General features: G+C 38.3%; 1 protein-coding gene across 1 annotated transcript; it reads left to right on the forward strand.

Moving 5' to 3' along the window:
- TTC4 (tetratricopeptide repeat domain 4) lies at positions 1-12,478 on the forward strand. The gene is made up of 10 exons (XM_032218869.1): positions 1-225; positions 2,760-2,877; positions 3,016-3,177; positions 3,552-3,629; positions 4,063-4,187; positions 4,293-4,379; positions 4,477-4,691; positions 6,045-6,126; positions 7,049-7,131; positions 12,270-12,478. Exons 1-10 carry the CDS (start codon positions 127-129, stop codon positions 12,370-12,372), a joined length of 1,152 nt encoding a protein of 383 aa, XP_032074760.1. The 5' UTR covers positions 1-126; the 3' UTR covers positions 12,373-12,478.
- Positions 12,479-13,518: the final 1,040 nt, after the last annotated feature.

A 13,518-nucleotide genomic window follows, 5' to 3' on the forward strand; every position in this document is an offset into this window, starting at 1 on the left:
AAAAGGCGAGGAGAGAAACCCCGGCCTCGCATCATTGTAAGCCCCAACAGCCCGCGTTCGCCTTTCTCGGCTGCAAGAGCCGCCTCCGGAAGGGCGGAGCGGCTGAGGGGAAGGACGCTTTCACACATGGCGGAAAACGAGGAGGCGGATTGGGATGCCTTCCTCGACAAATTTCAGGGCCCGCAGCGGTACGAGGGGGCCTTCGATCCCACGACGTGGGAGCAGGTGAGGCTACGGAGCCGGGGGTGGGCACTGCCCGGCGGGAGGCTGCGCTCTTCGCTTGGGAGGCGCGTTTCGTGTCTCGGGTGGCCATTGCTGGTTGGAATGAACGGGAGAGGCGAAGCAAATCTTCAAGAGTTGATCCGGGGACGAGATCGTCTCCCTTTCCTAGAGTTTTATACAGTTGTTCCTCCAGAGGTCCCGAAGGGGCGTTTTGGTTCTTCCGAACAGCCCTGTAAGGTGGGCTGAGAGTCGGAGACATGGAAGGGGATGACCCCTGTTAAGGCCACAACGGCTGCATGCAGTTCTCCAGCGATTCTTCCGGGTAATACAGATAGTTCTCGACTTGTAAGCATTTGTTTAGTGACCATGCAAAGTTGCAACTGCACTGGGGGGGGGGGGAACATTTAGGCAAGAAAAACGAAATGCACAGGTACAGTATAGGTGGTACCTTGCTCAATGTTAGTAACTGTGAGAGGGATCTTGGAATTCTAGTGGACAACCATTTAAATATGAGCCAGCAGTGTGCAGCAGCTGCCAAAAAAGCCAACACAGTTCTAGGCTGCATAAACAGAGGGATAGAATCAAGATCATGTGAAGTGTTAATACCACTTTATAATGCCTTGGTAAGGCCACACTTGGAATACTGCATTCAGTTTTGGTCACCACGATGTAGAAAAGATGTGGAGACTCTAGAAAGAGTGCAGAGAAGAGCAACAAAGATGATTAGGGGACTGGAGGCTAAAACATATGAAGAACGGTTGCAGGAACTGGGTATGTCTAGTTTAATGAAAAGAAGGACTAGGGGAGACATGATAGCAGTGTTCCAATATCTCAGGTGTTGCCACAAAGAAGAGGGAGTCAAACTATTCTCCAAAGCACCTGAGGGTAGAATCAGAAGCAATGGATGGAAACTGGTCAAGGAGAGAAGCAACTTAGAACTGGGGAGACATATCCTGACAGTTAGAATAATTAATCAGTGGAACAACTTGCGAAGTTGTGAATGCTCCAACACTGGGAGTTTTTAAGAAGATGTTGGATAACCATTTGTCTGAAGTGGTGTAGGGTTTTCTGCCTAGGCAGGGGGTTGGACTAGAAGACCTCCAAGGTCCCTTCCAACTCTGTTATTCTATTCTATTCTAACCTCTTGCCGATTTTCATATTTAGGATGGTTGCAGCATCCCCGTGGTCACACAATCAAATTTGGATACTTGGCAACTGGCATGTATTTATGATAGTTGCAGTGTCCCTGAGTTGTGTCATCGCTTTTTGCAACTTTCTGACAGTCAGTGGGGAAGCCAGATTCATTTAACAGCTGTGTTTCTAACCTAATAACTTCAGTGATTCACTTAACAACAGTCAAGAAAAGTCATAAAATGGGGCAAAACTCATTTAGCAACTGTCTTGCTTAGCAACTGAAATTTTAAGCTCAATTGTGGTTGTAAATTGGGGATTTTACCAGGAACGTATAGAAAATGTATATTTGATCATTCATGTAATAACCGCAGCTAGGGTTCTATTTGCACAAAATTGGAAAAATGAGGATATCCCTATGGATGACATCGTGATTAGGACAATATTAGAATGTGCAGAAATGAATAGGTTAGCACTTGAAATTAAAGAGAAGGAACAATCTGATTATTACAATATATGGGAATTATTTTATCAATGATTAGAGAATAAATATAAAAAGTGGAAAAAAGCAGAAGAATGAAATAGAGAAAATGTTTTAACAAAGTTAAATAAGTTAAGAAAAGGATTGTTATAGTATTAGATATGGTATATATTAGTAATGTTAAGAATAGATAAAATAGTAAATACAGCTGTAATCTGTCATTGCTATAGTATAAAATATTTGCACAAAATATGTGTATCCAGATGACATACTGTTTAAAGGAAGGTGATGTTTGAATTAAAATAAAATAAATATATTAAAAAATTGTGGTCATAAGTCGAGGACTACCTCTATTGCAATTGAACCTGTGAACAGCCTATGATCTGCTATGCCGGTCATCAGGAAGCCTAGGTGGGGATTTAAATGGATCTTTGCAGGGATTACATCCTTTTGCCTACAGTGTCAAACTAGTCTGATTATAGATCTGCTTCTTTTGATGGATTATTATTGATTAATCTGCCCTCTAATTGGTGTTGATACTTAGCAACCTGATAAATAATTTTTCTTAGTGACAATTATTTTAGGGAAGTTTAAATGCAATATTTCCTAACAATGGCTGTACTCATTTACAAAGTTAACAGCTGAAAACTTAAAACTTCTTTTAAAAAATCAAGAGTACATTTACCTTTTCATGCCAGGTGTGAGGAACTTATCCTCCAGATGTGTGTAATTGAAGTCCACAGTTTTTCCATGCTGGCTGAATGAACTGCAATATCTGGAGGCCCTCAGATTTACAGGAGAAGCAAAATTTTCTTTCTTCTAGATATTTCAGATATTGGGTATATTTTCAAAATCGAATAGAAGTTTTGAATTGTTTATTTTCTTCCATTCCTGCTATCTTGACTTACCTTTTATGTGTTCATAGGAATTTGACCAGATTCCAATTTTCATGAAGAATGCCCCTACTGAAATAAATCCTAAAGAAAATCCTGATCTGGCATGCCTTCAGTCTCTCATTTTTGATGGAGAACAGAGTTCTGAAGGTACCCTTTTATACTATGCATAATATTTTAATATTATACAGGTTATAATTTCCCTCTTTGGAACTGTATTGGTGGCTAAACCAATTCATACCAGACGCTTTCTAAAAACGGTGATGTCTATTGTGTTTTCCTCACCAGAGCAAGCTATGATGTATAAGAATGAAGGTAATGATTATTTCAAAGAAAAGGATTATAAGAAGGCTGTGATATCCTACACAGAAGGACTGAAAAAGAAATGCAGTGACTTGGAATTGAATACTGTACTTCATACAAACAGAGCAGCAACCCACTTTTATCTGGGTAATGTGATGCATTACACACACACACACACAGACATTCATTTGTTCTAATGCTCATTTATCTCTTCAGAGGATTCATTTTAATACAGCTTTGGTAAAATAGAGTTTGTAGTGTTACTGTGGAAAATCAAAGCCTCAGAAACTGTCCTGTACTACGAAATCAAAAGTACATTAATAAAATAAACCACCTTCAACATTAACATGAGTAACTGGAGGGAGGGGTTGCATCATATTTTGCCCTAATCAATTAAAATACTTGTATTCCAATACTAAATTAGTCTTATTTCAGAATGTTTCAAATTTTTTTTCTAATGAAAATCTCACTATAGAGGCTTTGCATAGGTGAAATCTCTAAATTCAGCTTATATTTTTTAGGCAACTATCGCTCAGCTCTGAATGATGCTGTTGCAGCAAGAAAACTGAAACCCAGCCACCTCAAAGCAATAATAAGGGGTAAGAAACTCCACTACTGTTTTAATGTCCAATTCTCACAGTATGTTAGATTCCATGTAATTAAGGGAATTCTATTTATCAAAATAAAAGAGTCACAGCAATACATTCATGCATATTGCAGGGTGTTACTTTGTGGAAAGTTAGAAACGTTCAGATATTAACAATGTAATTTTAAGGGTTGTTTGCATTTCTTGGCAGCAGGAGACAAACTAAATAGAAGCACCTGGAGTGATGATCTCTGGTAGTTTAATGATGAAAAATAGCCCCTCTGGCTTGGATAAATGGTTCAATCCCTCAATTGAGTCTTTACATCCCATCTTTTTTTTTTCACTTTCATAACCAACATTACTACATTGGCCTGTTTAAAGTATATTGTTTGCTATGGAATACAAGTATATTTTTACTTGTATAAAAATATGCTGTACTTTTATAGGAGCACTGTGCCATGTGGAACTCAAGCATTTCTCTGAAGCTATGGCATGGTGTGAGGAGGGCCTGAAATTAGATCCACAGGAAAAAAAACTTCTGGAAATAAGAACAAAAGCAGACAGACTTAAGGTTAGAATGGATTAAAAATAAAAACATGTAGTCCCTCTGATACAGAGTTCGGTGAAGCATTGGCAGCTCTTACACTATCGCTGCATAACTTCATTTGTCTTGCAGCGTATTGAAGAGCGAGATTTGAGAAAAGCAAAATTTCAGGAGAAGAAGGAACAGTCTCAGAAAGAAGCCTTGCTTAAAGCTATTAAGGTAGCTGTGAAAAAAAAGCAATCCTTGAAATGTGAACCTGTCCTGATATGTTTTAGATCCGTGCCTCAAGCTGGATTGTTTTACTTTTCTGACCTAGGATCGAAACATCAAATTGTCTCCGATCCCCTCAGCAGATGAGATGGCCATATCAAAAGACCTTGCAGAGGTGTCTTTAGACGGACTCAGCTCTGAAAACGGCAGTGGGCCCAAAGTTTACCTAGAGGACAGTGGCAGCCTTACCTGGCCAGTGCTCTTCCTGTATCCCGAGCATGGACAAACTGACTTCATTTCTGCTTTTCATGAAGAATCCAGGTTAATGTTTTCTCAAAGCACAAAATAGCATATTAAATTGTAGGTCAAGTTTGTGTGATTTTTTTTTCACAGTCCAACACCTGAGTGGTTTATGCCAGTGATATATATAGAGGAATGTGTTTATGTCTGCTGGCCTGCTGTACATGTTGATCTCTTATTTTCTTATTTTGTGTATCTTTTGTCATTCCGTCTCTAGTTTTTTTATACACCTCTTCTAATTTTTTCTGATCTTGTCTTTTCTTTTTCTTTCCCCCACATAGTCCTCTAATATATTCTTTAGCTGTATCCCACACATTTTGTAATGAGGTATCTTTTATTTTCTTTTAAAAAAGAAAATCAATTTCTTTGATTTGTTTTTCCTTTTCCATGAATTGTTGAAATTCCTTTTCATTTAATATTGTTTGGTGTAATGTCCATCTTGATTTCTTTTTTTGTCCCTTCCATGTAATTATCATTGGGTCATGTGCTTGCTTCAATATTTGTGTCTTGTATATTATACAGTAAATCAATTGACATCCACATCATGTCTATTCTAGACCACGACATGTGTCTGTTCGAATAAAATGGGTACTATTTCTATCCAGGTATCTTCCTCGCCAAGCATCTTGAATACCTAGTTCCTCTACCATTGTAAAAAAAGTTGCACATGTTGAAGTGGAATAGCAAATGTACCCTGTTCTAAGTATTTCAACCATGATACTGTAGACATAGAGAGGTTCTGATGAGCAGAGCACTCCTGTCATTCTTGAGGAACTGCTGTTCTCTTTTCTCTTGGTGAAAGGGAAAATGGAATGTTTTCTTGGATCATTTTCAGCCGTACTTTGTTTTGGTTGGTTGGTTGTTTTGTCTTTCTGTAGTTGCACTTGGAGCAAGATAAAATGATGACACTTGAGGCAATAGGAAGGGAAAAATTCTAGGGCTGCTTTAGTTTTTACCTACCATTCTGGGGAAAATCAGGACAGCTATTTTGATCCTGTAAGTCTCCCTTGTTCTACTCCCAGAATGTTTTATGCTCTTTTCTATCAGATAATACCAAACAGGAGCCCTTCCACCATATAGCATAAGCTGCCAAGGGAAACCTCATTTTCATGGTGAAGCAGGGATTATGTTATTTCTTTGGTACATAAGACACTTTTGACTTTAGTAACACAGCCTTAAATAAAAGACAATGAAATTCTGATCTTTCTTTGAAATAATAGAGTAGGGTTATGCCATAATACTGAAAATTTTGTTACCCATTATCAGCTTTTAATGAAACTAAGTTGGTTTGAAATAACAAAGCAAAACACTGCTCAAGTTGAACACTTCCGGTGGCTAAAGCACTATTTTCACTTAATGCGTTTTGTGTTTCAGATTTTCTGACCATTTAGTTGTTATGTTTGAAGAATCTCCTGCCTGGGATACAGAAAGAAAATACGTTCCTAAAAAACTAGAGGTACAAAAGCACAGTCAGTACTTTAAATTTTTTTTTTAAAAATGATATAGTCTTAGAATTGTTAGAATTACATTGCATTTGTATACATGTATGTATATATTACATTGGATTACTTGCTTACTCAGTTGAGTTTTTTGGAGAAGGGATATTTTAAATTCTAGGTTTATATTACATAATGGACCCTAACGCGCATTTAAAAAAGCAATAATATGGCATCTTAATTAAGTTTCCATTAAGTTTGCATATCTAGCCCAGTGTCATAACATGATCAGTTATTAATCTTAGACAAGCCAACATTGTGAATAAAACCTTTCTAAAAGAATTCCTTCTTGGTTGTCATAAATATCTTTTATTTCCAAAAAAAAGAAAGATTAAGCTTAGGAATAATAACTCATTTTGAATGTGATGTATTTCAGTAGAGAAGTTCCAGGAAATAAAATGAGTGGATGGAATTTTGTGCCCTCAGATGCGTGATAGCTACACATTTGGATGGTTTTAAAAGGAGTCTGAACTTCATGGAAGAATAAGCTATCAAAGATTCTTCCGAGGGCTGTGGGTTACCTCCTGATTCATTGGTATCTAAGCTATTAGGCACCAACAACAGTGAAAAGGATCTGTTACCCACTATGCCTGTTTCTGAGCTTCCTGACCACAACTCACTGATCACATCTGCCACAATGCTAGACTAGATAGCCCTTTGACCTTGTCCAGTAACAGTCTCCTAGTAGTTCTCAAGTTATTAAAATCTCAAGACTCCTCACCCACCTTTACATAACCAGAATAAAATAATTAAGTCTTCAGTTTCTCATCAGCCAGTTAATTGCTTATTAGTTTTTTAAGTAAGTTCTGTCTCGTCTGCATAATATGTTAATCATTTTGTTCATGTGTTAAATTTGTTTGTTTCTCCTGTGACAATGAACAGCTTTATTTTGAGGATGAAGAAAGAGGAGATATATATCAGATAAACCCAGAAACCACATTGTTAGAGGTGTTGCAGCACAAAAGGTGAGATGTCGAACTATGACTTGAGTGTTTTTGTTGCTGCTATTTTTATTTATTTTTTTAAAATGACCATCCAACTCTAATGGCCTCTGGGCAACATACAAAACTAGAAATAAACATAAAAACAACTAAGAACATTTTATTAATTCTGACTCTCAGAATGCAAGGTATTGAATGAATAGGGTCATGATTTCAAAAGGAAAATACATCAAAATTTATCCAGGTAAGAGCACTTGTTTACTTTTTTGATTACATAAAAGACATTTTCTGTATTTATTGGTGATTAGAAGCTTCTTATGGACTTTTTGCATGAAAATGAAACAAACTGAACTTGTGATTTATGGCTGTGCTGATTAGATAGTTTAGCTCAGTGGTAGTCAACCTTTTTCTACTTACCACCCATTAATGGATCTTTCTTGATGGAAAAATTTCCTTACCGCCCACCAGTTTTTGCGCAAGTGCGGAACATGAGTATATTTCTTTTTTTCAGACATGGGTTCTAAATTTGTTTCACAATTTAACAACTACTTTTACGTTTTGATCTGCACTCCACACAGTGCTTTTTTCCCTCCTCTTTTCCCTTTTATTACAAACACCAAAAACAATGCTGTATTAGGTGCCAATTTTTATTAAGTGTCATCATCAAAACAAAATTCCTTTTCCTGCCTTCTTCTTCTTTACCTTTCTTATAGTATTTTACTATATCAAGGATATCTTTTTCCCTTTTTTATTTTCTCCTTCTCCTTCCTTTACTTATTTCTTTCTTTTATTTTATAAGATAACAAAACTTAATTTATGAGCCAGACTAAACACTGCTTACTCTCCTCCTTTATTTTATCCCCTTTTCTCTATTTTTCTTCCTTTTTTTGTTAATTTTTTTTTATCTTTTCCTTTTTATCTCCTTTTTTTTAACCTTCCTTAGGGCAATGTACAAAAGTAAGGCTGAGCTGGTCAGCCCACTTATTATTATTAGCCAACAACAATTCTCTCCTGCCTATAACTTTTCTTTCTCCTATTTTGCAACTGCTCTGCTCCGCTTTATTTTATAAGATAACAAAACTTATCTGCCTGTCCCTGCTATCCGTTTCCACTCCTCCCCTTCCTCTTCCCACATGTTTGCTTGTTTACGTGCACACGCACTTTGGTTTATTGATGTGTGTGCTCGTGCTCGCTACTGTTGAGAAACATAGGATTATCAACAACACATTATTAAAAGTAAAGAAGCAGTACAGAACTTAGCCTGTGTTGTGCACTATGCACTAGCTCAGTTAGCTAATATATTTCATTGAAGTTTTCCCAACATAGTTTTAATATTTCCGAACATTGATTTAATGGTTCCATACCACAGCACTATACTTGCTGGCTGGTCTCCCAACAAGGCTTTAATTTTAAAACAGTTACATAAGTAAAACGAAAAAAGATGGAGAGAATCCTATAGTTTTGTCTACCTATATTTCTGTAGGTAGACCTTGCCACATAAGGAATGGCAAGCAACCCTTTCTTTCTGAGTTGTATTGTAATGTCTAACACAACTCTGTAGTGACGATGTTTAGCTAAAAGACTGTACATGCAAATGCTTCCCCATGACTGTCATTTTTTCAAATTACCTTTTATTTCATTTTCATTTTCATTTTATACAATCACTTATATACTGTGCATAAAAAAAAGAAAAAAGGAAAAAAAAAACCCAACATAACACTTCATTCCCCCATACACCCTCTCTTCTCCCCCTCCAACTTTCCTTTCACCCCTCCAGCATTCCCCTCTTCTACTTCCCTACCCCCTCAGACATCTCCCCCTCCCTCCATTTCACCCTCCTTACATTCCCTCTCACTCCCTCTTTACTTCTCCCTTCTCTTTCCCTCTTCTCCTCACTTTGGTGTATCCATACAATTCAATTTGTTTTTTACAATAAAAGTAGAAAAAGAAAAAAAGAAAAAAAAAAAGAAAAACGAGCCACAGTACACAAGTGAATTCTTATTGTTCTAAGGATTGAAACTGTAATTCCACCCTCCCCCCTCCCCCCTATAATCCCCCCTCCCTAACCCCCTTATGGCTTCGCAGGTCCCATGCCCGGCATAATTCTTTAACAAGCATTTAAGTATAATAAGGCCAGCTAACTTTAAAATTGAAAAAATAAGATAAAAGTAAAGCCAAAAAGAAAAAGGAAAAATAGTAGAAAATAAGAAATAAAATAAAAAACACCCACACTCACACACAAAAAGAAGAAAGAAACAAAAAGGGTCAATAAACCCACTACGTTAACACAGCTTCCCATTATCTGTAAATCTTAAACAATGTGACTCATTCCAAATTTCGATTATTTTGCTACTTGCAGGGTTTCAAACTGTATTAGAGCCAGGTAAGTTGATCAATTAGAATTCCCCAACTAAAAGTCTCCTTGCTTTGTCTATCTATTCAGACCTTTAATTTATCTCTTTTTTATCCAAATATCCAAACCTTTCTATAACACCATTAAACTCAAATACTTCTTTCATTTTTCATTTCCAACACCTCCCTTTCTATCCTTACCCACCTCCACATATAAATTTTTACCTTCCACCCTGCCTTTATCCATATCCACATATATATTTTATCCACATTCATTGCTCCTCCCATGTTTACTCCACTTTCCTGAAGATTCTCCGACCAATCTTTCTTAACTTTATATTGATATAGCAACTCAAACAAACATCAGCTTGCGTTCTAGCCCCAGGTAATCTAATTAAACTTTCGCTGCCCTTCCCTCTCCCACGCACCTCCCAACTCCGTTCGTCCCAAACCGCAACTCAAAAAGATCACAATTTCCGCTCTCCTCGCCTAAGAAAATAGTTCATGCACAATTTGAGTTAGAGTTCAGACAAAACTTCTGTACAATATATGTCCACAATCAGCAACGCTTCTTTCAGTCTCCATGTCTCATCCTCGATATGCCACTTTTCCATTTTATCCCAGACGGAAATCATAAAACTTTAAAAACATCGCTTAGTCTTTATTCTTTAGTCTTCTGCCCTTCCGGAAGAGAGAAACAACAACCTCCGCCTTGTAGCCACGTGTCTCGCTGTTTGTCTTCTCCTTCTCCTTGCCTCTCCCCAGATCCGGATGAATCAGGAAGTCCCGCCTTCAGGGTCTCGTAGTAAAATTTTCGGGCTTCACAGACGGAGTTAATGCGGTGTTTTTGATTGCCAAATGTAACTGTAATACCAGCTGGGACTTCCCATTTGTATGGAATCTGAGAGTTTCTGAGTTCTTCGGTTAAGAAAGCGTACTGTCTTCTTGTTCTTAATATTTGAAATGGTATCTCTTTAAAAACAATCAAGTCCTCCCCATCAATTATCAACCTCTTTCCGTAAAGCCTCTGTATTATCTCATTTCTAGATTCCCTTGTAGTAAAGTATATTATTATGTCCCTCGGAAGCTGTCGCTGTTTTGCTACCCAGGAATTCTGGCGGTAAATTCTTTGAATCTGCCAATCAAAGTTAAGTCCCGGACTTCCCACCAAGCGACTGAAAGCCTCAAAGAATGTCTGTTTCAAATTCTCCTGTTGGTTTTCACGCAGTCCTCTAACTCGTATAGCAAAGGCAGTCTTATCATAATTTATCATGACAAGTTCTTTTTGAGCAGTTTCAATTTGCTGTTCTAACGTTTGAATTTTTGATATCAGATTAAGGTTAGTTTCTTCCAAAAGTTCCAATTTGTCTTCCGTTTCAGCAATATAATCTGTCATGACTGTCATTACTCCGATCATATCCTGCTTTGCCTGAGCAATTTTAGCATCAAATTGATCACATAAATCCGATATCAGTTGATTAATCTCCTGTCTGAAATCATTAAGCGTTTTGAGAAGGAATTCTTGTGTTAGCAAGTCTCCCGTGGAGGGTGTAGGAGACAAGGGTAGCGACTTCATAGCAATTTTTGGAGATATGTTATTAAGGAAGCGCTTCTGTTTAGGTTTGGGAGCCATTCCAGAATAAAAATAAAAGACAAGCAATCAAGCGAGCCAAAAATCAAAGTCTGTGCTCCCCTCAGTTAATCTTTTAGCAATTAGTACGGAGAAGCCTTCAGGAGGGTAGGGTCAATTAGCTACGTCAGATCAAACACAAAAGCTACGAGATCGCCATCTTGTGACGCAGCTAAAAAAGAAAGGGAGCCTTTTGCAAAATTGAAGCTGGTATTTTAAATAGTAATAGAAGAAATTCCTCGGGAATGGTCCCCGCCCGGATTGGCTTTTAAATAGCTTAGCTTTGTCCTGGGGGGGGAGGCAATCTGCCTAGGCTGCAAAAAAGGCAGCGCGGAAAACTGGCCGGAGTAAAGGCTCAGCTAATGTTGAACCTCTTCTCCATTCACAGCAAAAAGAAAAGCTATGAATTACAAAGAGATCCTAACGACTGACCTCCTCTCTGCCCCTTTCTGCCAGAAAGGGGAGATATCTATAGATCTTATGAGATATACGAACCAGAGTCCTGGCAGGAGCTTTATTGAGCTCCCGACGGCGGCAGCTCCTCCCCTCGAAGCCGCCCCATGACTGTCATTTTTATTGAAGACATTTATGCTATATTTATGGATGACTGGCATGTCAAAGTGACCTGCCAGGGGTGCTCTTCACTCTTGACATGATAAATCTCCACTTGAATGAAGCTGTTAGGCTCTCCAGATACACTGGACCACAGTTCCCATCATTCTGCTGGCTGAGGGTTATAGGATCTGTAACCTAATTCACCTACTAGATGACAGTGGGTGAATTAGATATTCTGTCAAGAATATCTGTAGGTGAAACATCTCTATATACTGGGATAGCCTATTAATTTCCTTCAAAAATCTCTTGCATGTATCAGAACAGTTTTTCCCCATGCTAATCCCCCTCAGAAATGTTGTAATTAGGCTCCCATTATCCTGAATTCAGCACAAACATAGATACTTGGGATGGAAGTTTAAGGGAGTGCTACATCATCTGGAGACCTTATGGTTGGAAAAAGTTGATCTAACCTGTAGGTTTGTAGTAGTAGTTACCAATTTTGGAATTATAGAAACAGTCCTATAAAGCAAACATTTTCAAACACCAATCTAGATTTTTCTTGAATATAGTTAAATATATAAGGTAGCTAAGACCAGAACATGATTTTCTAAATACTGTTTTGCAGGTATTTTGTAAAAGCTGGAACTCCCGCCTTTTTAGTCCTGGTGAAAGATGCTCCTTTCCCTAAAAGCTATTTATTTGGGAAGACAGTTCATCAAGTAAAGTGAATTGGGATGACCTCAGCAAGAAAGCAAAGATCAGCAGTGACTCTCTTCTTACCATTTATGCAGTGTCCTAAATTGGAATGTTTTCAGAGTATATATTTTTCTGTAACAATTAGGATTAAGAAAAGATAAGCGTATATCAGGCTACTAAGAGCCATGGTGGCGCAGTGGTTAGAATTCAGTATTGTAGGCTAATTCTGCTGACTGCCAGCTGTTCAATTCTCACCAGCTTAAGGTTGACTTAGCCTTCCATCCTTCCGAGGTCGGTAAAATGAAGACCCAGATTGTTGGGGGCAAAATGATGACTCTAAACTGCTTAGAGCTATAAAACACTGTAAAGCGGTATATAGGTCTAAGTGCTATTTCTACTATACTTTTACCTTTCCCTCTGTATTTGAATAGCTAAGCTATCTTATTTCTCCTTTCAATAAATTAAAACAAAACAAAATAAACACGTTGCCTTTGGGGTTTAAAGTAGCAGACTATTTTGCATAAGAGAAGCAACTTTTTGGGATATTAGCTAACCTATTAAAAATTCTAAATATCAATTTTTCATTTATAGATTCATGAAACCATTTGGGTCTGGGTCGCATTTTTCATACTTACGTTCAGTCTGCAGCACTGGATTTAACAGACCCAATAGTTTCCAGCTTTTCTCCTGTTACTATCTAGCACAGTGATGGCGAACCTTTTCGGCGCTGAGTGCTGAAAAGGGAGTACTTTGCGCGCTCATCTAGGCCGCCACTAGGAAGAGGAGACAAGCTTCCCAGAGGGCATGCACGCACTGGAAAATGAACGGAGCACGCGCCAGCAAGTCTTCTGGTTGCTGCTGCACATATGCACGTGCTGATCAGCTGGTTGGCACACATGTTCACTCTGGAAAGCAGAATACTTTCCGGAGTGAACATGTGGTTTCCAGCACTGCCCCACGCACAAAGGCCAGCTGATTGACGTGTATGCATGCATGCCAGAAACCTGGAAGAGGAACAGGCGATGCCCCGTGTGCCTGGCGACATGGCTCTGTGTGCCACTTTGGGCACGTGTGCCATAGGTTCATCATCACAGATCTAGCAGGTTCATGCTGATCAACAAATAGTTCAATAAATAGTTTCTTGGGACAGCAGAGATCAAGGTCCAATTTATCCATGT

The sequence above is a fragment of the Thamnophis elegans genome, chromosome 5 (assembly GCF_009769535.1).
Source record: "Thamnophis elegans isolate rThaEle1 chromosome 5, rThaEle1.pri, whole genome shotgun sequence".
NCBI classification, from domain to species: Eukaryota; Metazoa; Chordata; class Lepidosauria; order Squamata; family Colubridae; genus Thamnophis; species Thamnophis elegans.